The 26,655-nt window shown below is 36.1% G+C and overlaps 3 protein-coding genes across 3 annotated transcripts in view; 1 reads left to right on the top strand and 2 right to left on the bottom strand.

Moving 5' to 3' along the window:
- Positions 1-1,813: 1,813 nt before the first annotated feature.
- Positions 1,814-6,351, bottom strand: LOC112045936 (probable inactive tRNA-specific adenosine deaminase-like protein 3). Its single transcript, XM_024082334.2, has 2 exons — positions 6,077-6,351; positions 1,814-3,812 (listed from the first exon to the last, which is right to left on the bottom strand). Exon 2 carries the CDS (start codon positions 3,637-3,639, stop codon positions 2,446-2,448), a length of 1,194 nt encoding a protein of 397 aa, XP_023938102.2. The 5' UTR covers positions 3,640-3,812; positions 6,077-6,351; the 3' UTR covers positions 1,814-2,445.
- Positions 6,352-6,821: 470 nt separating this feature from the next.
- On the bottom strand, positions 6,822-9,839 carry LOC128198969 (neuropeptide SIFamide). Its single transcript, XM_052887021.1, has 3 exons — positions 9,469-9,839; positions 8,419-8,544; positions 6,822-7,174 (listed from the first exon to the last, which is right to left on the bottom strand). Exons 2-3 carry the CDS (start codon positions 8,534-8,536, stop codon positions 7,083-7,085), a joined length of 210 nt encoding a protein of 69 aa, XP_052742981.1. The 5' UTR covers positions 8,537-8,544; positions 9,469-9,839; the 3' UTR covers positions 6,822-7,082.
- A 3,288-nt stretch (positions 9,840-13,127) lies between these two features.
- Positions 13,128-26,655, top strand: part of LOC112045940 (unconventional myosin-Va) — a 54,986-nt gene continuing 41,458 nt past the window's right edge. The window contains exons 1-13 of the mRNA XM_024082339.2: positions 13,128-13,518; positions 19,082-19,204; positions 19,745-19,863; positions 20,532-20,614; positions 20,807-20,929; positions 21,402-21,532; positions 21,990-22,209; positions 23,190-23,297; positions 23,603-23,715; positions 23,960-24,206; positions 24,586-24,722; positions 25,197-25,395; positions 25,917-26,143. Of these exons, the coding sequence (XP_023938107.2) occupies positions 13,492-13,518; positions 19,082-19,204; positions 19,745-19,863; positions 20,532-20,614; positions 20,807-20,929; positions 21,402-21,532; positions 21,990-22,209; positions 23,190-23,297; positions 23,603-23,715; positions 23,960-24,206; positions 24,586-24,722; positions 25,197-25,395; positions 25,917-26,143 (1,857 nt within the window). The 5' untranslated portion in view covers positions 13,128-13,491. The remainder of the gene's footprint in view (positions 13,519-19,081; positions 19,205-19,744; positions 19,864-20,531; positions 20,615-20,806; positions 20,930-21,401; positions 21,533-21,989; positions 22,210-23,189; positions 23,298-23,602; positions 23,716-23,959; positions 24,207-24,585; positions 24,723-25,196; positions 25,396-25,916; positions 26,144-26,655) is intronic.

A 26,655-nucleotide genomic window follows, 5' to 3' on the forward strand; every position in this document is an offset into this window, starting at 1 on the left:
TAGATATGAGAAACCAGAGTTAGTATCACGCTGTATGAATTTCCTTTTCTTTGGGACGGCTTACCTTTATCTAAATTCCTTCCTTCGCCACTGGCAGGTATCAATATCATGCTTATTATATAATTTTATTAGAAACTATATGTTGCTCTAAAACATCCTCTCTTTTCCTATGAAAGCCCCAATAAAATCCGTTCAGTCGGTCCGAAGGGTAGCCCGGACAAACAGACAGATAAAATTTTTAAAAAGTTTTTTTAGTCTCGAAATTTTAGTCTCAGATATTTAATCTGTATGCACTTGAAAAACAGGGTTATTTAGAAAACGCAGACAGACGATTCAATTTTATTTATATGTATTGAAGAAATTACGACGAATTAGGTACACACAGACGAAGTCATGGACAGCAAATAATCTATACTAATATTATAAAGCTGAAGAGTTTGTGTTTGTTTGATTGAACGCGCTAATCTCAGGAACTACTGGTCTGATTTGAAAAATTCTTTCAGTGTTAGATAGCCCATTTATCGAGGAAGGCTATAGGCTATATTTTATCCCCGCATTCCTAAGGGAACGGAAACTACGCGGGTGAAACCGCGCGCGGTCAGCTAGTAAAATTATAAAACGCTCAATACTAATAACAGAATAGCATTAATGATCTAACCTTGGAAACACCCACAAAGCCTTGCTTTATTACATTATATACAGTGCAAGTTCAATGGTAGGTACATACATATAATGTACCAGTGTTATGTAAGATATGTATTGATTAAACATATTAAGCCTCATTAGTTGTTACTTTGTGTACAGCTACAGAGCAATATGCTGTTCAGTAGGGTTATTATGTATCTCGGTGTACCATTCAACTACATATAAATGATGATGATGAATATATTGATTTTTATGATACATTCGAGTAAATAAGGTCAATGTTAACTAATCTATACTAATATTATAAAGCTGAAGAGTTCGTTTGTTTGTTTCTTTGACTGAACGCGCTAATCTCAGGTACTGGTCCGATTTGAAAAATTCTTTCAGTGTTAGATAGCCCATTTATCGAGGAAATTTAAGCTATATTTTATCCCCGTATCCCTACGGGAACGGGAACCGCGCGGTTTCACCCGCGTGGTCTACTATTTTATACATAAAAAGCAAAGATTGACTGGATATTTGCAAAATAAATAAGATTATTAAAAAAAATCTATTAAAAATCTTTTATCGTAATTAGATAAAAATTCATACAGTTTTAGCTATACATACAGTTTTTAATATATTAACTAATTACTATGAACCGCCCATACAAATCTAACGATCATTATGGACCTACGACGTCATTAAATCGTACCATTCGTATCATACATCCGTTTTTCAGGGACCCGCGGCAGCGCCGCAAATCTGACCCTTTAAATCCCTGTAGTTCCGAAAGTAATTATCGCAGATACCCTGTTACTTTTACAAAATTGCTTTAGGCATACTAGCATACTCCTAATTTACACATACATTTAAAAAACTGTCATCATCCCTATAATCAGGTACCATGGGAGTGTTATCAACAAACTTGCCAGACTGTACTCTCTCTGCACATTAAGGTAGTAGTCATATCAAAAATAGTCCGAAATATATCGATATTCAATTAATAAAAGTTAAGGATTTCATAGAAAAATTAATTTAAAAATTATTTAATAAATTTTCCAGTCGTCATAAACGCTGTCGTCCATTTTGTGACGTCACGGTGTTACTTGATGTCACCAAAGGAATTTTACTCCCTACCTTCAAATTGTGGAAACTTATACTATTGTAAAAAAAAAATAACACCTGCTATTTTTTCATTGTTTATTACATTTGTAAAAATGATTTATAATATTATAATATCAAATAATAAAACTCAGTTATAAATGTTATAACAATAACAAAGAGCTTATTCTTCGCTTATAAATGAGGTACCTAAATAATTCACAAGAAGAAGACAATTCAGTAAATATCATTGTAATTATACTGTAAAAAATATAGTTCAATCTTGGGTTTCGTTTTAAAAACTTCTATGGCAAATCACTGATTTATAACAAAATATAAGTACATTACTTGAATTCTGTCAATATTTAGACCCAATTTGATAAACCATGGTCATCATAGGGATTTTACCCATGCAACTGAAGTACAATCAAAGCTTCTTATTCACAGTAAATGTTTCATATTTTCGTTATACACAAGTCAGCATATTTAACATAAAGCGTGACTTATCTAATTCCATTTTCAGAGTTTTATTTAGTTAAATAGTAATTCTGGGAGTTGCATAAGAGTCCTTCGAATGGAATCCTAGGGGAGAAAGCAAAGGCATGGCAGGCCAAAAGCCATTATAAGTCTCCACATGTCCTATGATAAAATTACCTTCACCCGTCTTGTCCCCCCAAGAATATGGAGCTTTTACTGTAAATGAATTTATTTACAATACTATAAAAACCCTGAAAACACTTCAAAATGATGATTAAGTGAGGCCACAGTTTGCAGTTTGACAACTGAGTTCAATGCACCAGTGTCACTGTTATTGAAGCAATAGAATATGCGTTTAGCACGTGCATGCACTAATCCCATCGCACACATTACACAAGGCTCCCTTAGCATGTATATATAATATCCTGTACATAAGTATGGACCATCTTTTTCTTTAGTTTCTCCATGCACAACTGTTTTGTGGCCACAGTCTTCTCCATGCAAATCAGTTTTAGCACCACATCCTTCTCCATGCAAATCATTAACACTTTTTTCTTCTTGCACATCAGTTTTTGATTTTTTCATTCCAATTCCAAAGTGCGAAAACTTCTCTTTCAAATAATCTATTAGCTCCTGTTCTAATCCAGGTAGTAAGTTATTATCATAATCTGTAGACCAAACTCCGCCATTTTGTGTTTTAGCTACATTATCAATAGCTAACATAGCAGAGTGCTGCATAGGATGATTGTGTCTATAGTCATAAGAAATTGTTACAATTCTGTTGTTAATCGGATTAACAACAACTGTTACATTGACATTTTCAAATATGCCACCAACAACAGAACTTGTACCTCTATGCATCACATACCATTTGGCTATTTCAAATACCACCCCCATGAACTGTCTGTGTAATTTAACTTCATATGAACTAAAAAAGTGGTCACTCACGAGTTTTTCAAAATATGTGTTTGGATGAAAGTTGCACGGCCATATTTTTTTAGTTTCATTATACTGGCTCACAATTTTTGGAGGTAGCAACGGCACATTTATTTCTTTGAAATAGTCAAAAACATCTTTCAATTCTAACGCATGGATTTCTATATACTCCTGTATTGAAGACATATTGTGTAAAAAAGTTGTTGGACATAATATAATGCATTGACACCTCACTCTCTTTAAATGAGACAGTTCTTTTAAAGGTATCCTTTCGTTCAGAATCAGGATTGTTCTTGATATATCCTTGGCACTTCTGATATGTCCTACATATACTTTGACTAACTGTATCGGCATATGGAATTCATCATTTATTATAGGTTGCAAGTTCTTCTCAGAGCTGGTAATGTTCTCAATGCATTTATCTATAGTTTCTATGCAAAGGTCATTGTTACCTGTTATTTTTGGCTTTTTCTCTGGAGGTTCCAGTTCTGATGACATTTTTTTTAATAAATGTGACAGCCAAGTTTTAGGCACTCAATGTTATATACAAACTGTGTATGCAGGTAAGGAGATCTCTTCACACTGCATACTGCATCTTAGTTTAATTGTATTTTCGACTTACAGATGGAAATATTTATTTGGCAGTTTCTTGTTGTGATCTTTGATTCCCACTGAAATAAAAGAATAACAGCACTTTTTCATAACACACTGTGTATCTCGCTTGTTTGCTGATATAAACAAACAAAAAAAAGAAAATTAAATGATAATTTTTTAATTTTACAAATTACTAAAATCAATTTATTTAAGAAAGTGTTTTTTATAAAACATTTTTTTATTTTAACTCAATTTTGTCTATTTTATTTTTATTTTTCGCAGTCCCTGGTGTTTAAAGCCGAGGCTTCCCCAATAAACTTTGGCTTGACATTGTAAACGCTGACTTAAAAGCATTGTTAAAGCTGACCCCACATAGTGAGACCACACTAGGAAGAAGAAGTCGATTTGATTATTAACTTGTTCTATTCAGTTCAAACTTAAATGTGCAGTTTATATACTAGTTCTATCGCACATCAATACATATTTTTTAATAATAATAATGACATTATTTATTATATACACCATTGTAGTAAATAATTTCAACATATGACATCACAAAAAAAATGACATGCTATCTTCAAAAGAAAAGTAAAACCTGATTCACAGCCTAAATATTTTATTTTTAAAATAGTATAACAATTATTGTAATAGTAGTGACTAGCCAATTCTAATAGTTATAATAGTTAGTGTATAATCATCATTATTTTTTTTTTATATGAAATAGGCTCGCACTTGACCACATTTCCACCTGATAACTGTAGTTTGTGGCCTAAGGTGGAATGTGCTTGCCTAGATGATGCCTATTCACTCTCATCTTGCCTAGATTAATCATCAGCTGATGGATATCCACTGCAGGAAATAGGTATTTATAGGGACTTCCAAACATCACGATCCTAAGCCGCCTGGGTCTAGTGAATCCCTGAGACTCACTTGATGTTGTCAGTCCACCTGGTGTATGTAGCACCTTAGAACCCTAACATCCATTGGCTCTTTGAACTATGTGCTCCATTGCCACTTCAGCTTCATAACTTGTTGAGCTGTGTTGGTGACTTTGGTTCTACTATGGATCTCCTCATTTCTGATTTGACCATGCAGGGGTACTCCTAGCATAGTCTGTTACATTTCCTACTATGAGACTCTGAGCCTGATTAGGCCCATAGTTAGCGACCACAATCAAGACCCTATGAATAATTATTATACAAAGAGGAACACTTCTCAGGGCATGCAAGGAACACATTCTACAAACTCCATCAGCCTGATGATGACCAACAGGTATGTATAAAGCTCATGTGCCTGTAATTATACCAGCAATCGTGCCCAGAGACTAACTTTGGGCACAATTGCTGGTATAATTATTGGTATAACAATGCAGCTTGACAGTAATAATTCCTTTGGAATTGAAATTCATCACTAATTTATCCTACTAATGTTATAAATGTTTAAATAGTATACAAGTTTATATGAATGTTTATTACTGTTTAAACACCACTACTGAACCTATTTGGCTGAAATTTAAAATAAAGGTAGATAATACCCTGGAATAACACATGGCTACTTTTCCTTCCAGAAAAATTCATGGATCCCACTGGATTTGTGAAAAACAAATTCTATGTGTATAAAGTTGCGGATGTCCGCTAGTGATATTATATAATAATGATACAGATGTTTATATGTTATTGAAACATGAAGTCAGTTAAAAAACTGCACACCATAAATTACATACCTGTCAGAATTCTATGGGATTAAAAATCTTATTAGACATTTTGATCATCAGATTGTATAACACAAAAAGGATATAGGATCTATCAAATTTTATCCTAAAATCTGTTTATATTGTTTATATCTATTAATCTCTCATATTTAAGAGATTTTACACCATTGAGACAAGCCCTGCCAACAGTAAAGAAAAATGTATAGTATATTTATTGCATAGCAATCCTATGCGGGTCGGCAGCGTAAGTCTACATCATAGGAGTACCACCTATTCAATAACTTGTAAACTCAAGCATCAAGTATATTAAGATATTGTATTGTAATAAAAAATATGTTGTAATTCTTTTAAATAATCGTTTGTAGACTAAATTTCTAAACAGTGAACGATAAGACGCATTCATTTGTGTAGTTTGTTAATATTACGTTGTTGATTCAATAATTATTAATATGCATTATTTTGTATAATCAAGATTAGCTTTCAATACGAATATTCAAGTACTTACAGTCGCCATACAGTCGTATGGTATATTGTGGAGTGCGCAATCACATAACCGATTCGTCCCAATGATAAATTGAACGTAAATAGCCATAAAATACAGAAAATTCCATATTAATAACAGAAAAATACCTTTGACTTAGTCTCTCAGATTCGCCACTTAGAGGATATGCTGATGTGATTTCTTTACAAAACCAATAACGTATCGTACAAATATAGACTTTTAGCACCAAATATACTAATTATTTCCATAAATTGTGATTTAAATTTCATTTGCCACACATGTAAATTGGTAAAATCAAAGAGCCATTAAAATACTCGTGCGTTTTCAATTACAAAACGTGGATTATCTCTGACGTTTTGTATGCAATCTAAAATAGTGTTCTATGATTGGTCGAACTTCAGTATGCAAATTATTCGACCAATGAAATCTAATGGAATTGCTTTATTATGACAATAGAGAGCGAACTTATTTATTAACGTTCCGATGCACTCAGTCTATTCTTTTAATTGAAATTTATTGGAATGAAAGATTTTAAGTTATTAAAAAATATTGTACACCTTTGACATTAATTGACTATTTCCATGACAAGCAAGTACTCTAAAAACTTAAATATTATTGCCTATAATAAATCTGTGATTATTGCTCTTACCCGGCAGAGTGTTATCTACTGTGTGGATATTCAAACATGAATTAAATTAGAGTAAACCAAGTTCAAACTTTCAAGCAAAATACATGTATAATATGGATAAATTTTGATACTTACGAGTTATGCCTACTACATACATTAGGATTATTCATCCTACTTTTATTTTAAAAATAGTTGTATATTATAAAGGTTTTCAAGGGCTGGAATAAATAAAAACCTTTGCGTAGTCCATTGGTAAAATAATTTTATATTGGTGAAATTCTTACAATTTATTTACGATTACAGCAAGATATTGTCTTAGAGCAGTTTTTAAAGTTTTGAATTACTTACTACAGTAATTGTATCAAAAATTAATAACAAATATTCTTTACATGGTTTATTATAATGAGATATTATGTAATGCTTAATGGTCCTTCGAGCCATATAGAGGTTCTGATGTTTACAGCCAATAATTTGTCTTTATGCCAATATTCATTTCCATACACGTATTACTTATTTTCCAAGGCCTGATACCACGCCTGACATGTTTCAGAAGCTATTTCGCAGAGAGCTGATAATACTTGGCCAGTAGAATCGTATTCTGAAAAATAATTAATATTCTTCATTACTTTTTAGTTAGAGTATAAACAATTCGACAGGTTAGGTTAGGTTAGGTTAGGAGCCTCCGTTCTAAAGCTGACGATTTAAAAAGTAAATTATATATTATCACTAGCGGACGCCCGCGACTTCGTCCGCGTGAAAGTCGATGTAAACTTTCAACTACCGCTATCCTACCTCTACCCTACCCGTACCCTACCCTATCCCTACCCTACCACTACCCTACCCCTACCCTAACCCTACCCTAGAAACCCCCTATAAACATAAGAGTAGACAAATATAATTAGAAAGCATCGAACTGCTAAGCTATCGGGAGTTACACGTGTTATTGTGAGTCAACCATAAAAGATAGACATATATATACTGTTGTGTTTTTATAGATAATTTTAAGGAGAACATTTCCGTCATACATGATTTCTATGTAGCTTTAACCATTAAGGAAGTACACGCGACGGAAGCTTAAAAAATGTAGTAACTTCTCCCGTTTTCTCTACATTTCCCTTCACTGCTCTGCTCCTATTGATCGTAGCGTGATGAAAAATATACTATAACCTCCCCAGGAGTATGTAGAATAATTGTACCAAGTTTCGTTAAAATCCGTCGAGTAGTTTTTGCTTCTATAAAGAACATACAGACAGACAGACAGACAGACAGACAGACAGACAGACAGACAGACAGACAGACAGACAAAAATTTTATTGATTGCATTTTTGGCATCAGTATCGATCACTAATCACCCCCTGATAGTTATTTTGGAAATATATTTCATGTACAGAATTGACCTCTCTACAGATTTATTATAAGTATAGATTATATAAAATTTTGATAATCTATTTGTTTACTTTCGCAACAAATATTATCGCAGTTTTCTTTTCAAGGGTATAGTTTACTGTTAAAATTGCGGGCATTAGAGATTTATTGCCTCATCATGTTGAATGATGAGCACTGAAGAACTATAGGGAGGCAGGGCTGGCAAAATGACGCGAGCGTCTGGATCTAAGGGGACCCTAGCTCAAGAGGCTATTAGTCCAGGAGTAAAAAAACACAACGTGACGGTTTTTTCAGGGTCCCTTCATGAATTTGCCATTGACCTCCGATAATAAAGTGACGCCAATGATAATGAGGATATTTGTGACGTTATATTCGACATTTTGTAGGTAATTTTTAAAAATGGTAAAGATATTCATAGCAGGTGTACTATCGCAAATGAAAATAAATTATACTGACCAACATTGCTTCTCTTTCCAAAAATGGAACCGTTGAATGGCAGTTTCTTGTAGTTCGCTGAACTCATCTGAATGACACTGACGATGACGAGAATGCATAAGAAGATAGTGCCGCGCATCTTGACTTCTAGAAAAAAAATTAAAATAAATATGTTGACATTGTAATCCCGATACTGATCCCATTCAACTGATAGTATACTGGGTACCTACGTGTGTAGTTTAATCTATATACTTCGAAGTCGGTTTGTCTCTGGATGTCGTAACTCGTATATGAGTAAGTTGAAAAACTCCTTTGGGTGTAAATGAATGACACCACAACAGAAAGGCTTTGTTAATTTATTTATAGTGTTATAGACGTGTGACATCGAGACCCGTTTAATGATCGCTTGCAAGACAGAATGTTATGTTAAGAAACTATAATTACGAGACCTTTCTCCATTACGCATAGCAATATTATTTGACAGATTCAATTATGTAAAACGATAATAAAACAGATTTGAAAAACTATTTAGGTACCGACAAGTATGTCCCTGTACGATATCGGAATTTCCCCTTGTGCCGGGATCATGAGAAGTTCCGCACGTCTCTTTGTAGAAACGTGACGGCTAGCAAGTAGTTATGTAAATAACTAGCTGATGCCCGTGACTTCATGCGCTGGATTTTTACTATCCCGCGGAAACTTCCCTTATGGGGAAATTTGAAAAATTCTTTGTTAGCGGATGTCTACTTCATAATAAACTGCGCCTCAATTCAATGGCTTGAGCTGTGTGTTGATTAGAATATAAGTCAATAGATAAATCAATCAGTAACCTCTGGTAAAGGTTGCCTTATATACTGAGGTATATACTTTCTTCTGCCACCTCCAAATATTCAAACATCAAAAATGAAAAAAATGAATTATCAATATTCAAGTAAAGTGTACATGAAGCAAGAAACGTGACGTCGTCACAATGAATATAACATCTAGCATTCATTCATAGACATAAGACAATCACAATCATATGTGTTTATGAAAACATATAGGAACATATCTACATAAAAATAAACTTACATTAGAATATCTTTTCAAACAGCGCTTAGTAAAAGTTCAGTCCACACTGATGCATACCGTTTGGTACAACCGCATTTTATACTAAAATTCTCTCAACTTAACCCCTATAGTATAGGGCCTATACTATAGATAGTTTGGCTGGTGTGCACCGCAGAATAATTGGATATAAAAATTGTATTATCCGGCAAATTGACCGTCTGATTGGAACGATCGAGTTATTAATGACTTTTATAATTGTTTTACCAACATAAGTTAAGAACAAATAGGTAATTAGGTGTTACTCTTTATTTTATCGGTGATATAGATTTATTCTATATTTTAATAAGCAATAAAGTAGTATAACGTTTTTTAAAGAGCGATCATATAGGAGAAGGGATATGGAGGAGTCTCCATATTCCTTCTCCTGTAAGGTAACCTTTTTAGTGATTAGTCAAACTTGGAAGCGTGGTGAGTATGACACTTCTCTAATTGCGGTTTTAGGCGCCCTTTCCTATAAGGTTGCAGGCCCAGCTCTGTAGTCAGCTCATATTGAGCATGCCAATGATATTAACAGTAGGTACAGTGCGTAGATGATAATTTCACATTTGCATTTTCGTATTATGCCCAGTGCCTATTGCTTTGCAAATCAAACTTTGCCCTTATCTATGAAAACTAATTCACCAAGGGAATTGTCGTGTGTGGTTATGTAGAAACTAATTTAACTTGGATGAGTGTATTTTAGCTAGACCGTGAACTAAATTTTTTTCTGCAATGGCGTAGGTAAAAGTAAATAATTTATCCAATCCTATGCAGTAAATAAAGGCTAATCTCTAAGAGTGGCTAACTCTAACTAAACTATTAAATTGTTGTTGTTTAATTCCTTCATTCACGAGGGCACAACTTCTAAGGCATGGCACAGAAGCGTGGTGGTTCTGTTCTTCAAAAAAGGTGACAATACCTTGCTGAAGAATTACAGACCCATCTCGTTGTTAAAGTGGCAATGGGCAGGCCACAGGCCACATAGTTCGAAGAGCCGATGGGCGTTGGGGTCCCAAGGTCCTGAATATTAGCGACTCCGCACCGGAAAGCGCAGTGTTGATCGACCCCCCACTAGGTGGGCCGAGGATATAAGTGGGTTGTAGGGAGCCGCTGGATGCTGGCGGCTCGAGACCGTTGTGCTTGGAGGTCCATGCAAGAGGCTATGTCCAGCAGTGGACGCCTATCGGCTGATAAGGTAGGTAAGGTAGGTAAACCATCAAAACTGGCACTGGTAAATAAGTAAGACGCCCTTTAACGTTACCTACACATAGAATAATTTTGAGTATGACACAACATAGAATTGTGATATTTATAAATCATAACTCTTTAGTTTTGCTGTACTTGGCTAACAGCGTCTAAAGTGGACGTGATCCCAATCTAATATGCAAATAATCCTTTTAACGTAAACACAAGTGTCAAAGTTATAAGTTTATTCAACTACCCCGCTTGAAAGCTTGCGGTATATCAATATAATGCACTAACGAAGTTTATATCCTTGGGGATTTAGCCCTATCGCTGGTAATATGCGGTCAGAATCCAATAATCCTATAATTGACCGCCATGTCCTAATTCGCAACTATAAAACCGCGTGGAAATCTGTTCCAGGCATCAGTTGGCAGCGGTTTTCTGCAGTGATACCATCACTTCATTATAGTACCAAAAATAAAGGTACATTTTACATTTGATAAAGAATAATTATTAGGTCTTAGTTTCAGTGTTACCAGCCTGTTATCTTTTACCAAAAATGTAGCATTTTTACAATGTTCGTTTTACGTTACGTTTATCTACAATTTTTCATTGAAGTTTTATTTAAGTCGCGGATTAGAATACCTCCTGGAGGGTTGAAAATCATTTATTAAAGCCTATTTAAGTCCTCATATGTTACGAATTAATTGGAAACTAATGCCGTAAAATTTTATTTTTAAAACGATTTAAAGGTATCCTAAACGTTCTTTGCAGATGTTTTTAGCTGTGATGAGGCTCTCCGCTGTTTTAGCTGTTGTAGCAGTACTTCTCTGCCTTGTAGGCAATACGGAAGCCAATTATAAGAATGCCCCAATGAACGGCATCATGTTTGGAAAGAGAGGACCCACTGGTAATTATCAACTTATTATTTTTCTTGGCACTAAACAGTAAGTTAACAGTGCCTTCAATGTTTTGTGGTTTTATTTTCAAAATGAACATCAGCCTATTTTCAACTTGCCTTTTCTTGTTGGTACAGAATGAAGCCCATGTTGCATCATTGTGAATTCTGCATATTTCGCTTCAAATTCTGAGTTCGATCCTGGGTTCGAGTCCTGGATAATGAATATTAAGCTCTTCTTTCACCCTGATCATCATCACTAGCATCTGATAGTGATCATTAAAGTTTTTTGATTAAAACATTATCAACTACGACTTACCAACTCACCTCTCTTTTGTGGTTCTATAGTGGGCTTTTGATATTTTCCGTCTTTTTTAAACAAACCTTTGTATATGTCTTTAAAATTTTTCAAGTGTTATGTATCTATTTGCAGAATACGATTCAAGGGGAAAAGCTTTTACCGCTCTATGCGAGATAGCTACAGAAGCTTGTCAAGCTTGGTTCCCATCTCAGGAAAACAAATGAAAAATCGATATTACGGCTAACAACAATGATTAAAACATTATTGTACTCTATTTAATGAAAATGTAGTAATCGCTTATTAATAAAATATTTATTGAATATTGAGACTATGGGACTTGCTTTAAATAATAATAATAGAATAACAACCATGAATTCCTAGTTTATAACATAATTAACTTAAGATTGGACTATAATACAATAATTATGAATAAATTAATATGAAATAAATATCAATTCAAGCATTTATTGTTTTTTATTATTATTACGTAATTTTAAGTAAATACTGCTGGTTCTCGTCAAAGGTTTACCTACTAGTTCGAAATAACTGATAAATCCTGTAAGGTTTTTCACATTTTAAAAATAGAGTTGACAGTTTTTACCTTTACCTAATTTGTGTATTTGATTTTTAAATAAAAACAGTGAATAATGAGTCTACTTAAACAATAAACAATTGAAAACCGCTCGAGATCACTCATGATTTAAATCTATAACGTTTATAAACTTACTTTTAGCTAACTGTAACTTGTTTTTTTTCGAATGCTTAATGCTATAATCAGGCACACTGATAATCTTTAAGGGAGGCATAGACTAATATTATACTATGTGTGTCTGAAGGTATATATATTATATGATTGGTACATACAATAAAAATGAAAGTACTTGCAGCTTGCATATGGTGTTGATGTTTCTGTACCTATCTTAAAACTAAGTTTACATAATAACTTCTGTTACGAATACTACGATGATTTCAGTAAAAACAGGTAAGTTAGATTTAACATTATGATGAAAAAAATGGGACCACCCTGGAAGTAAACCCTTCAAAACAAAAAAAGAATTTTCAAAATCGGTCCATAATTGACGGAATTATCGCTGGACATACATAAAAAAAAAAAAAAAAAAAAACATACATACAGCCGAACGTAGAACCTCCTCCTTTTTGGAAGTCGGTTAAAAAGTAACGTACAACGGAACGTAATTACTGATTTGAGTGACCTATTTTTGACAAAAAGTATGGCAACATCCATGTGAACTTTAGGTTAAAAAACAGAAGTATGTATCTATTGTTATCGCATGTTTTAGCAGTTTTTTGTCAAAAATTACATTTCCACCCGGAAAACATGTAACTTTCCCATGGATGGAAAACTCTGCCGGCTCCATCTACAGACTATTGTTAGATGGCGAGAAAACACAATTTGATAACTTTAATTTGACGTATGTCAATAACATAACATTGCAGTGACGTTTTGCAATTCGCAATCCGAATTTTTAGTTTAGCGAATTCAAATCTACCCTATTTTATGAAAAATGTATTTTAATTTCTTTCCAAAAACCGTGCACGTGGTGGAGAACCGAAATATTTTTTAGTGTTTAGTATTTAAGTTGTACCTGACTTCAAAAATATGACGACCAAGGAACTTTACACTAAGGTATGGTTAATTTGTTGCTGTTTTGTTTTTACAATAAAAGGTTTCAAATCCAAAATTTCAATGATTCTAAAATTCAAATCGTATCAATATTTTCTTTTATTTAATTCGACTGCATCGTGCTAGTTATTCGTGTTTTGTTTTAGTGATTATAAATCATCGAGATAATCTTTCGTTATCAATAAATAACTTAATGATGAAAAATTTGCAAAGATTATGAATTATTGTATGGAATATTGTTTTTAATGCATTTTTACTATCACATCTCGTAATTTTCATGTTTCAATTAAATATAGGTCATATGACATAATTTTATTATGAGTTTAATTAAAATTGTATTTGATGGTTATTACAACTCTTTGTTTTTAAATGATGTCTATATATTTACTTAATAGAGTTTTTTGTAGACAACTGTTTTTTAACATCTCAGTTATGGTTCTTTTAAACACTATACAGAAGAATCTAGATATATATTTTCTTTCATGTTTACATAGTGAGTTGAGAATATGAGCAATACAATCTAATATTACAAAGCTGAAGAACTTGTTTGTTTGTTTGTTTGAACACGCAAATCTTAGGAACTACTGATCCAATTTGAAAAATTCTATCAGTATTAGATAGCCCATTTATAGAGGAAGGCTATATATTATCCCTTTATTCCTATTGGAACCAAGTGGATGAAACTGTGCGGCGTCAGCCTGTATGCATTATAGACAATAATGTCTATGTTGCATTGCGTGCAAAGAGTATTAAAGAACAACTTTTTTGTGTTATGAAGTCATATTGTTAGTGTTATTTAGACCTAAGGAGCTAAGCACTATTCAATCTTTTTTATATCTTACTAATGCACTGCCATATATAAGATTTTATTATCTTTGATTTGTTAATGTCTCTTTTACTCACATCTCTTTTCTTTTGTCTTGAATGTTTTTCCAAGGTAATATTGAGCATCAATTAATGCGACTAAAAATTAATCTCTATTTGTTGTAACTAATAACACAGTATCTATATATTTAGTCCTATTAAACTAATTCATGTCAACCTGGTTGATGCTTGTATCTCCAACAACATTATAGTGTATTGTGTTCAGATACCGTTTTTCTCTTATCCGCTCAATTAAATTAAATTATTTGATTTTCAAAATAACATCAACATTAACAGTTTTTTTTTTTTTAAAAATCATTTTTGAGCCACACCTCTCTTGAAATGGTTTATTAAGAGCCTTTTGTGAGCAAAATGAATGACAACATATTATGTGATGTTTTTGACCAACTCAAATAGGAGTGGCTGCATTAGTAATACCTGTTCTGATTCCTTAGTGGAACATAGCTCCGGTAGACCCTTATGTTCAACCAATTAGTATTATACCTATGAAATATCTATAGTACGCGCGTTAACAACTGAGTCTTAGGGCCATAAATCATTTCTCTATATCTATCTCGCTTGCACTTATGGGTCTTATGGAGCCGTCTAGTGAAGGGTGTAACAATGAAAGACATATTATCGATAAGTAAAGTTTATTATCGTATCTTGTTCACAAAATTAAAAAAATTAACAATATTTGATTTAATATAATACATATTTCATATTATATAATTATTAACTAAATAAAATTAATCTTCATCTGAGTCTTCATCATCAGAATCTTCGTCTTCATTTGTTCAATTCATTGAGAAACAGGAATACGTTGTGAATCAGTGTTCGAGCTTGAGGGCTAATATCGCCATGTAATTTCTTCAGATCAACGTTAGAAAATAAAGTATCCATAGTGCGCAACGAGTAACACATGAATGTATTTATTTAATTGCAGTAAACACATTTATAGCAAAAAAAATACGCAATGCAATTACATTAGAAACCGACCAATCAGAATCGTCCAAATCATTATTGACTCATCATTAGCACGTGCGCAGGTAGCCGTTTATCGATAATTAGGGTGCGCAGGTAGGCGCGCTGCACATTCCTATCTTTTTTGACTTTTATGACCGGACGACTCAGATGATAACGCGCATACTATAGATCATAGGTACTGTGTGAGCTGTGATAGCCCAATGGATATGACGAATCTGGTCCAAGGCATGTACCTCCAACTTTTTAGTTATGTACATAATAAGAAATTAAATATCAAGTGTCTCAAACAGTGAAGGAAAAACATTGTGAGGAAACCTGCATACCTGAAAAGTATCTCAATTCTTTACATGCCTGAAGTCTTTACATTGGGCCAGCTTGGTGGACTATTGGCCTAACTGCTCTCATTCTGAGAGGAGACTCCTACTCATTGAGCCAAAAATGGGTTGCTAATGATGACTTGCTGTGTTATTTTTCGCCTTTTGATGAAGTTGGTTGATTTTTTTTCATTTTTTTTATTTTATATGTCACTGATTATACAATGTACCTAATTTCAACTATTAGCAATACAGTGCTGATGTATGAGTCATAATGATGAAATCAATTATCATACCGGCAGTTACCGCTAACAGGATTCTAATAAGATTAGCTTCAAATGTCAGTCATACAGTTTTCCTCTGTTTTAACTAACCTTCACAGTCCACTCGTATATAATATTGACAATTTGCCAATGATATTCATATGACTATGGTACGGTACCTCATGATTTTATCTGCGTTTGAGAATTTTCATACAAACTTTCGTCCAGATTAGCATTATAAATTTTAATAATTGTGATGATTGTAATGTATGAAAATGCTCAAATTCTTAAAAATCTTACCTATGTGATATAAATATATTAAAACAAACTTCTTATGTGCATTATTTTGGGGGCTGTAGTAGTTAATTTTGTGTAAAAGAAAAATAAATATTTTTGCTATCCCCATCCCCTACCCTATGAATCACAGAGATTGTGGGGATCAAACCACAATCTCTGTGATACACATAGCTGTTAAGGATTTTAATTTTGTACAGATAGATAATAATTTATCAGATTATAAATTTAGTATAGATATTTTTAGGATTCTTAATTTTGTCAGATATTTTAAGTAGTAGGTATTAGAGCTCATCAACCCAGAGCTTATCTCAAATTTGGTTGAAAATATAACCCATAGTGATAAAGAGAAATTATGAGAATTTTTCGAAAATTAAAATTTTCAGAATAAGTTTAGTATATCTAGAGATTACCCCAAACTTTACCTCTTTATAATATTAGTATAGAATTATAAAAGAGGAAAGATTCAGTTGTTGTATACTGGACCAATTTGAAAAACTCTTTCACCAATGGAAAGCTACATTGTCAGCGAGCAACATAGGCTATGTTTTTTTCCCCGTATTCCCACGGGAATGGGGATTACGCGGGTGAAATCGCGGGGTTCTGCTAGCATGTGGTAAGAGGCATTAATTTACTGGACCTAAATAAGGTCAATAAAAAATCTCTTTGTCGGCAAAACTAATTAAATAACAAATTAGTGCGCGTACTTAGATGTCCGATAGCAGACGTTTAAGTAAGCATGAACTATTGTAATTCAATTAACTCGAATTAGCACGAAGCATATCGACATTTATCTACTCTACTACTAAATAATACACGTCGTTGCCTATCCCCTCTCATTTTGAGAGGAGACTCGTGTTCAGCAATGGGACGAATATGGGTTGATAATAATGAATACACGTCAGACCAGCGGTTATGGAATAATGTCCTGGTTTCGAGAGTTGGACCAGGCTATAAATAATTAAGAAGTCTCAATAGCTCTATGGTAAAGGGGTCGGACTCATCACCGAGTGTTGGTGGTTCCATCCCCGCCCGTACACTACTGTCATACTCACTCCTAACACAGTATTTTCCGATTAATTGGAGAGAATATTAGAAAAAAATACATGTTAAATGTTTTATTAAAAAAAATTGAGAGGAATATCAGCAAAATCTCTACAATCTTTTTAAAGACCTTTTACTCGCGTAGTTCTCGTTCCTAAGTTTTCTTTTCCGCCATACGATGATACCTGTACTCTGACGGTGAATCCATGGAATGCTAAGATATTCACCTCTATGAGAATGTCTATGTCTTGTTTCCATGAAACTGATCATGTTTGTTTGAAGTCAATTAATCTAGCTGTGAAAACCGCAGACACGTGGTTTTATACTTGTGTTGAGATATTATGTTAAAGCTTATTAGAGAAATAATAATTATTTAATTAATTATTACTAAATATTTGCCTTCGATTCAGAGAGTGTAAGTTCTAATCTAGTCCGGGGCATGCACCTCATGTTTCAAATGGCGAAGGAAAAACATCGTAAGGAAACCTTGCATACCTGAGCGATTTTCGTAATTCTCTTTGTGTGTGAAGTCTGCCAATCCGCATTGGGCCAGCGTGGTGGACTATTTGCCAACCCCTTCTCATTCTGAGAGGAGACCCTTGCGCAACAGTGAGACGATATGTTAATGTTCGTTACTTCTTCTTTTGTTTTTAAGAATATGTGCCGTATCTTTTTAAATATGACCAATATTTCCATTCCCCTCCAACTAGTCGGGAAAGACAATAGACCAATGGGGTGGTGATCGAACAACCACCCTTCTGTGACGAGTCCGAACGCTCTTACCGTTGAGCTATTAAGGCTTTTTTGGTTCAGTGGTTTTGGCAATGGATCATAACATCCTAGGTTTGAGATTTTAATCCTGGATATTGCTTTGAAAAATGGGATCATTGAGGTTGTCTTACAAAACCTTTTCAGTATCCAGTTGGTTGGTTGTAACTTGTAACACTTACGCCGTGCTTCGGAGAGTACGTTAAACCTTCGACGTTACTATAGATCTTTAACATCTACATGTAATAGCCATCGGTTTTAGAGCTAAACCTCGTACTTTTCGTGAATCCGCCCGCAACCAAATAGCGTGGTGGATCTATCCTCTTCTCCAAGTCCCTTTGTTCTCTTAACATGGAGAAGAGCTCCTCAATGGCTAGAACCCATTAAAAACAATCTGAAATTCATAGATCCATGCCAACCATCCATCCAACTAAAATTATGTATTATTTGGATTTATGTTAAAATTATTCTTTTTGTTTTATAATTATAATAATATTATAGTTAAGGAAGAGCGGGGCTTTCTGATACAGGTCTAGTACTTAATAGAAGGTCCCAGCCCAATCAGCTATGTAAACTTGATAAAACAATAAATTTTCATTTCATTTTCATTTCATTTCATTTCAACTAAATCGGCGTCAATAGGTTTTTGTTCACACAATACTGGCGTACGAAATCGGAAGAAAGAAAGAAGAACAAAATTAAGATTAGATTAATTGATTGTTCTATTTGTTTCATTGCGTTTATTCATCTATACTAATATTATAAATCTGAAGTTTGTTTGTATGTTTGTTTGATCGAGCTAATTTCAGGAACTACTGGTCAGATTTGAAAAATTCTTTCAATGTTAGATAACCTATTTATCTAGGAAGGCTATAGGCTATATATTATCCCCCTATTCCTTCGTGTAACGGGAACCACGCGGGTGAAACTGCGCGGCGTCAACTAGTTCTCAATACATCTACTATTTAACTAATCGTGGTTAAGGCAACAATTTCTTGACGTTGTGTTGTAATGGTGAAACTTCTATTGCAGGACGCCCATGTGTGGGTGGAGCATCCAGTGCAAGTGTGGGAGGGCGCCACTGTCACCAGCGACTACCGGTCAGGAGTTCTGATCGTCAGGATCGACCAGAGTGGCGAAATACGACAGATTAAAGTAAGTGTACCTGATTTTAGACGAAAACCCATCTCCTATAACCGCGCAACTTTTTACAGGACACGTTTGGCATAAGATGTGTTGTTTTCCCTTTAAATACACCTCAACTTATTTAGACAAACTCACTGGTGCAGTTTACTCTGGAATTTCGGGCAAAGTTCGGCAAAAATTGCGGTGTTAGATTCTTGAACTATTTATTATAATTCTACATAACTCAGTGAGCAAATTCAACTAGCAATTGCCCGGTTTTTTTAACGACAAAGTAGTCGTTAACTGAGATGTCACCGTAAAGTGACGAATATTGTTGAAGTATATGTGTCCCGGTCTTGCTCAAGTTGTACGTTTACATAAATTAACAAATAATAGGCAAATGCTTCTGTTTCTTGGCCCATGATTTGTTTACCTTCAAGGCAAAAGTGGGTAGGCATCATGTATATAAATGCGCTCCAACTTAGATCACATCATTGCTTTCCATCAGGCATGTTTGTAGTCTATTTAGCATGAAAGATATCTTACAGTGAGTAATATGCTATGTTGCAGATCACAGATGAGAAAAAGCTTCCTCCCTTAAGGAACCCGTCGCTCCTCATCGGACAGAATGACCTCACGTCGCTGTCGTACCTGCACGAGCCCGCTGTGCTTCATAACCTCAAAGTCAGGTATGACCAAAGTCAATGAATTCATCCTCATTATCAACTGATGGACGTCCACTGTTAGACATAGGCATAGCAATGCAATAGCTCCCTGTTACTAGTTTGAAGTGGTCGGTCAACCTAGTGAATGGTCAGCCAACACTGCGTTTTTCAATATGGGCTCGCGTTCGAGTTCGTCCGAATTCAAATACCTCAGAATCCCAACTTTTTGAAACGTTTTGACTCTATCATCTTATTCTGTGACTTTATCATCTTATTCATCACTAGCTGACGCTGCGCGGTTTCAGCCGCGTGATTATCTTTCCTGTAGGAATATGAAGATAATATAAGCCTATAGCCTTCCTTGATAAATGGGCTATCTAACACTAAAATAATTTTTCAAATCGGACCAGTAGTTTCTGAGATTAGCGCGTTCGAGCAAATAAACAAACAAACTCTTCAGCTTTATAATATTAGTATACAAAGTCTTTAGCAGCAGCTTCCTATTACTCTTTTGATTTCATCAGTCCTCCTAGAGGAGTTTGACCAACACTTTCTGGTGCGTGGTCATGACGACCTTGGGATCCCAACATCCTTCGGTTTTTCAAACTTAATACTCTTCTTACAGTCAATAAATTTTATTAATATACAGTGTTTTACTGACGTCACAATTACTCTATGGTTATTGTTTACAGATTTTGTGACCGGAATGCGATCTACACATATTGCGGGATTGTACTCGTCGCTATCAATCCTTACTATGACTTGCCCATATATGGTAAGATGATTTCTTCTATAATGTAAAATATTTTCAACCGGATTCATTTACATGAAATAATAAAAGGTGCCCAATGTTATTATGACTCAAATCATTAAATGGGTATAGTTAATTGACATAATTCAAAGAATATTTAGTACACAAAGTAATGTATAAAGTAATGAAGCATTTTACAGTCTGTTGTTCTTTTAGGTGACGAAACAATCATGGCCTACCGCGGCCAATCTATGGGTGACCTCGACCCACACATATTCGCCGTGTCTGAAGAGGCCTACACTAAACTGGAGAGAGAACGAAGGGACCAGAGTATTATCGGTAAGCAACTTAAACACAAACTCAAAAATAAAAATAAACTTAAACAGTTATGGGAAATAGAGGTGAGTGTGAGGTTAATAATTACAAATTTTTCTCTTAATTTCTTCTTGTGATTGTATTGGGTGTGTAGGACTCTCGGTATCTTCCATAGCTTTGACATTTTTTATGACAATGTGTGTAATATAAGTTAAGCTTTCTCTTATTAAGTTTTCTAATGGTTTTGGTTATGGAATTTGGTGTCCATTTAAGTTTCTTATAAGGAACTTAAATGAATGTGGGCAGGCCACACAATCAGAGAGATCAAAATAGAGCAAAACGGTCACGCAATGGTATACAAGTCATATGCAAAGGAGATAAGGAAGGCTGAAACAGTGATGGGTTGACAAATAAGACAGGAATCGAGAATTGTGAAAAAGCTTGGAAGAGGCCTTTGTATTAAAGACTTTATTATTATTTGGTTTGGAATTTGCAGTAAGCGGTGAGTCCGGCGCGGGTAAGACGGTGTCGGCTAAATACGCGATGCGATACTTCGCGGCTGTGCGGGGGAACGTGAGCGAGACGCAGGTGGAGAGGAAGGTGCTCGCCTCCAGCCCTATCATGGAGGTTTGTTTATATCAAAAGTCAAAGACAAAAGTCAAAGTCAAAAGCCAGTCAAAGTCAAAAGTCAAAGTTAAAAATTAAAGATCAAGTAGAAGTTCAAATATATCATAAAAGTAGTCGTCCGGTATAAATGTAAATGTCCTTCCTGAGTTGTTCCTTCTACCAACATTTTAGACACTTTTAGTGCAATAGTGATCTTCTAGGCAAATGCGGCCAACTTAGACCTCAGCACTTTTCATCATGGTGTGAGTCAAGTCACGCTCTAATGAAAGGCCGAAACACGAAAAAATACTATATTTTGGACGAGTCTGTATAATATAATAATTATTTCCTTATTTCATTGTCTTGGTTCACGAAAGCGAGATTGTTATATTCTCATTGATTGTCACACTTAAGTTTATAGTGCTCTTCGTCGTATAATTTGTCAAAATAAAATACTGAGAGGATCCACTATCCACAGGCTATAGGAAACGCGAAAACGACCAGGAACGACAACTCGTCCCGCTTCGGCAAGTTCATAGAGATCCACTTCGACCCGGAGTACAGGATATGCGGCGCCAGCATGCGCACGTATCTGCTGGAGAAGTCCCGCGTGACGTACCAGAGCGCGGGCGAGCGGAACTACCACATCTTCTACCAGCTGTGCGCCGCTGCGCGACACATGCCTGACCTGAAGCTTGGTGAGTGATAGGGTATAAGTAGGGTATGGGTAGGGTTGAGGCAGGGTAGGGTAAAAGTAGGGCAGGGTAGGAGTAGGGTGGGAGTAGGGTTACCAGGGTAGGTGTCGGGTGGGAGTAGAGTATGAACGGGGTAGAGAATGAGTCAAAGCTAAGCTTGACCGGGTCAGCTAGTATGACATAAATATGAGACTTAACTTAAGTATTCGTAGGATTCTTCCACCTTTAGTCGCACGCTTAACTGAGATTGCTTATTTTTACCTCATCATTTCTGAATTGAGAACTGCAGTTTTTTGATATGTTTTTTCTGGGTTAGGGAACTCACAGAGTAAGTGAGATTGTGGGTTGCATTTTAAATTTTTGCTTTCACACTTAAGAGGCCCCTGTAGGCCGGACGCACCTTATCATTGACACGCCTAATAGAGCGGTAGCTAACACCCTGGTGTTGTCCCTCTTTCGTTCGTTGTCACCGTGTACACCTGTCTCGCCTGCTGGAGAAGTCTTGAGTAGAAACATAAGATCTGCTTGTTATATAACACCAAATAAGAAGGCCAGTGCCACTAAGCGGGCGATGGAGCGAGCTTTAGGAGTATTTCTGCGTGATAGAATCAGAAAAGAGGAGATACGCAGAAGAACCAAAGTCATCGACATAGCTCAACGAGTCGCGATGCTTAAGTGGCAATGGGCGGGACACATAGTTCGAAGAGCTGATGGACGTTGGGGTCACAAGGTGCTGGAATGGCGAACCCCGCACTCGAAAGCGCAGTGTCGGTCGATCCCTCACCAGGTGGACTGACGACATCTAGTGAGTCGCAGAGATTGGGTGGATGCAGACGGCTCAGGATTGTGGTGTTTGGACGTCCCTACAAAAGGCCTGCAGTGGACGTCTATCCGCTTGTATGACAATAATGATGATAACTCCGAATATAAATCTCTTCGAAGAATAATGGAACATTGTTAGTTAGTCACGCTGTTTGTTTCAGATCACCAAGACTGCTTCCACTACCTAAACCAAGGCGGGAGTCCTCAGATCGACGGCGTTAACGACTTCAAGACTTTCAACGAGACCAAAACCGCGCTCACTACCCTGGGTAAAGTGATATTTATTGATGTTCTAGTATAGTCTGCTTTCCAACGTCAAGGTTGCGTGCCATGACGTATCTCACGATGGAAAAACCTTATTGTCGAAAATATTGCTGTCTCTTTCATGCCACGAAAGAGATAGCGAAATTTCCACTATTTGTGTCTTTTTTTCTTCACGAGAAATGTCTACTGGTGTGTTTCTTCCTCTAGTTCGTTCTCGAGGACGACAATATGTCTCTTTCGTCACGAGATATTTTGTTGATGCAGGCGAGGCCTTTCTGTAATTGTTATCTCCATCTCTTTGTATTCCCAGGCGTGACAGAGTCGGAGCAACAGAACATGTTCACAGTGCTTGCGTCCATCTTGCATCTCGGCAACGTGGACCTCACTTCGTCGGAAGAGGACGCCGAATGCGCTTATATTGAGGTTAGGATTCTGACATTTTAAAGTTCCTTTATTATTTTCAACGTAGGTAAGAGTTATCTGTATTTTATATTCATCTTGAAACTTGAAAACGACTCCAATGTTCAATATTTTATATTTGCGCAGAGTTTCTCGACATCACTAGGAAGTTGCTCAAACAAACGAACCTTTGTTACGTTAGTAAGTAGTATAGAAATGAGTCAAAGTGGTCATTTAAGTATTCCTCAACGCAGTTTTTTTTTTGCAGTCAGACGACACCCACCTAAAAACAGTATGCTCTCTGCTCGGAGTTTCAAAACTGGAACTCTCAAGATGGCTGACTCACCGGCGAATAGCGTCCGCGCACGAGGTCATCGTGTCGCGCATGGACTTGCAGCGCGCGGCGTTCGCGCGGGACGCTTTGGCGAAGCGAATGTACGGCGAACTGTTCGCGTGGCTTGTTCAGGCCGTCAATAGGGCGTTGGACACTGGTCATGCGAAAAAACACTTTATTGGTAAGCACTCAAGGTTCATATTTTTTTGGGTAACTGGAACTCTCAAGATGGCTGACTCATCGGCGAATAGCGTCCGCGCAGGAGGTCATCGTTTCAATGCCATCAACGAGGTGTTTTACACTGATCATGCAAAATAGCACTTTGTTAGTAAGTAAATAAAGCTGAAATTTGTTTGGTTACTAAGTATACGTGTAACGTTCGAGAGGGAGGGTGCTTTTGTGATAAAAGTGTACGGCGAACAGGTCGCGTGGCTCTTTCATGCTGTCAATAGGGCGTTAGACACTGGTCATGCGAAAAAGCACATTATTATTAAGGTCACAAGGTTCATACTTGTTTGAGTAATAAGATCTTTTAAGATGGTTGACTAACTAACTTGCAGGTGTGTTGGACATATATGGGTTCGAGACGTTCGAGATCAACTCGTTCGAGCAGTTCTGCATCAACTATGCCAACGAAAAGTTGCAGCAACAGTTCAACTCGCACGTCTTCAAACTAGAACAGGATGAGTATATTAAGGTACGTAGGTTTGTATAAAACACAAGTAAGCATGCAAAATGTATGGGTGTAAACCATTACTCTACAATAATTTCTTTGTAGGCTAAACTCAACCATTTTTCTCCATCCAGTTTTATAGTTCCACACTGATAATTTCTTCTGCCATACTTTTCGTTCCTTCAGAACCTCCAACAATACTTAAAGAGTACAACAAACAAAACAAATAGTTACTCAAGGTGTCAGATTATGGAGTATGTTAAAATTTTACAGACAAAAAATATAGGCTGTTTTAAAAAATGGAAGCCTATGCAATACTTGCGGACATCCTGTGGTTTCACGTAGTTTCTGTTGACATAAGGAAATGTAGTTTTAGCTTTCCTTTTAATGAAAAGTTTAGTTTAAATTTAATCAGCTGCTTAGCCATGAAAGCATAACGAACAAACTCACTTTCGCATTTACAATAAACGTCGATTTAAAATATTGTTTATTTCACAGGAAGAGATATCGTGGAAGATGATAGACTTCTACGATAACCAGCCCTGCATCGACCTCATAGAGGACCGGCTCGGGGTGCTGGCGCTGCTCGACGAGGAGTGCCGCGTGCCGCAGGGCTCCGACCAGGGCTTCGTCTCCAAACTGCATGATAAATGCGCCAAGTACCCCCACTTCATGAAGCCGAGGTTTGGGAATGCTGGTAAGTGTTGATGTATTTCTACAATTTTACTTAACTAATAGAGGACCACGCTCAGACCAGGGCTTCGTATCCATGCCATGTTGGATTTGCTGTCTCGTCAAATGGTTGTTCAGAGTTCTAAACCACGAATTAGAAGAAATAGAACTGTTAAACAACTTATGTAGAGTCAGTATGGGTGGTCCCGTTATCTTGGTCATGTCTGGGTGAAATGAGACGCCTTTGTGCATTATCTTCATCTACGGAGATTATACGCAGAAGTTGTCAATGCGTTGCTTGCAATTGTGTAGTTGTCTTAGATTTAATGGATATCTTTTATACCTGTTTCTGTGGTAGGCTAATGCCTGCCTTCTTACCATAGTTGGTAAGAAGAGGCAAATTATAATAGTCAGTATAGTACTTCACAAAATAGTTCTTCAAGATTGCTTGAATTTCTGAATTCGATTTACTGTTTAACCATATTGATACAGGGTGATAGGTAGGCAGTAAATTGGAAGTAATAATATGTTTTCAATTTGTTCCAGCTTTCATAATAAAGCATTTCGCTGACAACGTAGAATACCAATGTGGCGGATTCCTAGAGAAGAACCGCGACACCGTATTGGAAGAGCAGCTCGAGTGCATCAAGTCTGCGACCTGCTGCCGACTCATACACGTCATCTTCGCCGAGACTCCCGTCGACCACTCCGCTACACTGCCCCCTCCGTCCAGAAGGCGGGCTACGCCGTCTATGCCGCTGGGAAGTCTTACTGTAAGTGTTTTGGTATAGTTATCGTTGAGGGACAAGTAAGTAAGCTCAGGTTCGTTCGTGCATGGAGTACTGCTCCCAGTTATGGAATGGTTCAGTCAAATAACAGCTCGCTGCTCTGGCCTGGTGGATTGCCGAGCTAGAAGGCTCATCGGTAACGACTAACGAACGACTAATGCAAAATTGCAATAGTTGGAGCATAGCCAAAAAGTTGCCTGTCTGTTGTTGTTTACAAGATTTATTTCGGACAGTGCACTCAGGAACTTTTCGATCTATTTCCCTCTTCACCCTTTTACCAAAGAACTGCCAGGTATCGCAGAACTCTACGTCCATACGTGGTTGATGTCTCTTGGACGCGTACGAAGCGTTTCGGTTGTTCATACCTAATCTGATTATATAATGATTTATTTATTTTGCTATCATCCGCGAAAAGTCGACGAACCCATGCATAACAAACCCGTGCAATTGCAAAGTCTTTGCAATTGCACGTTGTAGAGCTAACATCTCCTGAGGAT

The sequence above is a fragment of the Bicyclus anynana genome, chromosome 18 (assembly GCF_947172395.1).
Source record: "Bicyclus anynana chromosome 18, ilBicAnyn1.1, whole genome shotgun sequence".
Classification (NCBI taxonomy): domain Eukaryota; kingdom Metazoa; phylum Arthropoda; class Insecta; order Lepidoptera; family Nymphalidae; genus Bicyclus; species Bicyclus anynana.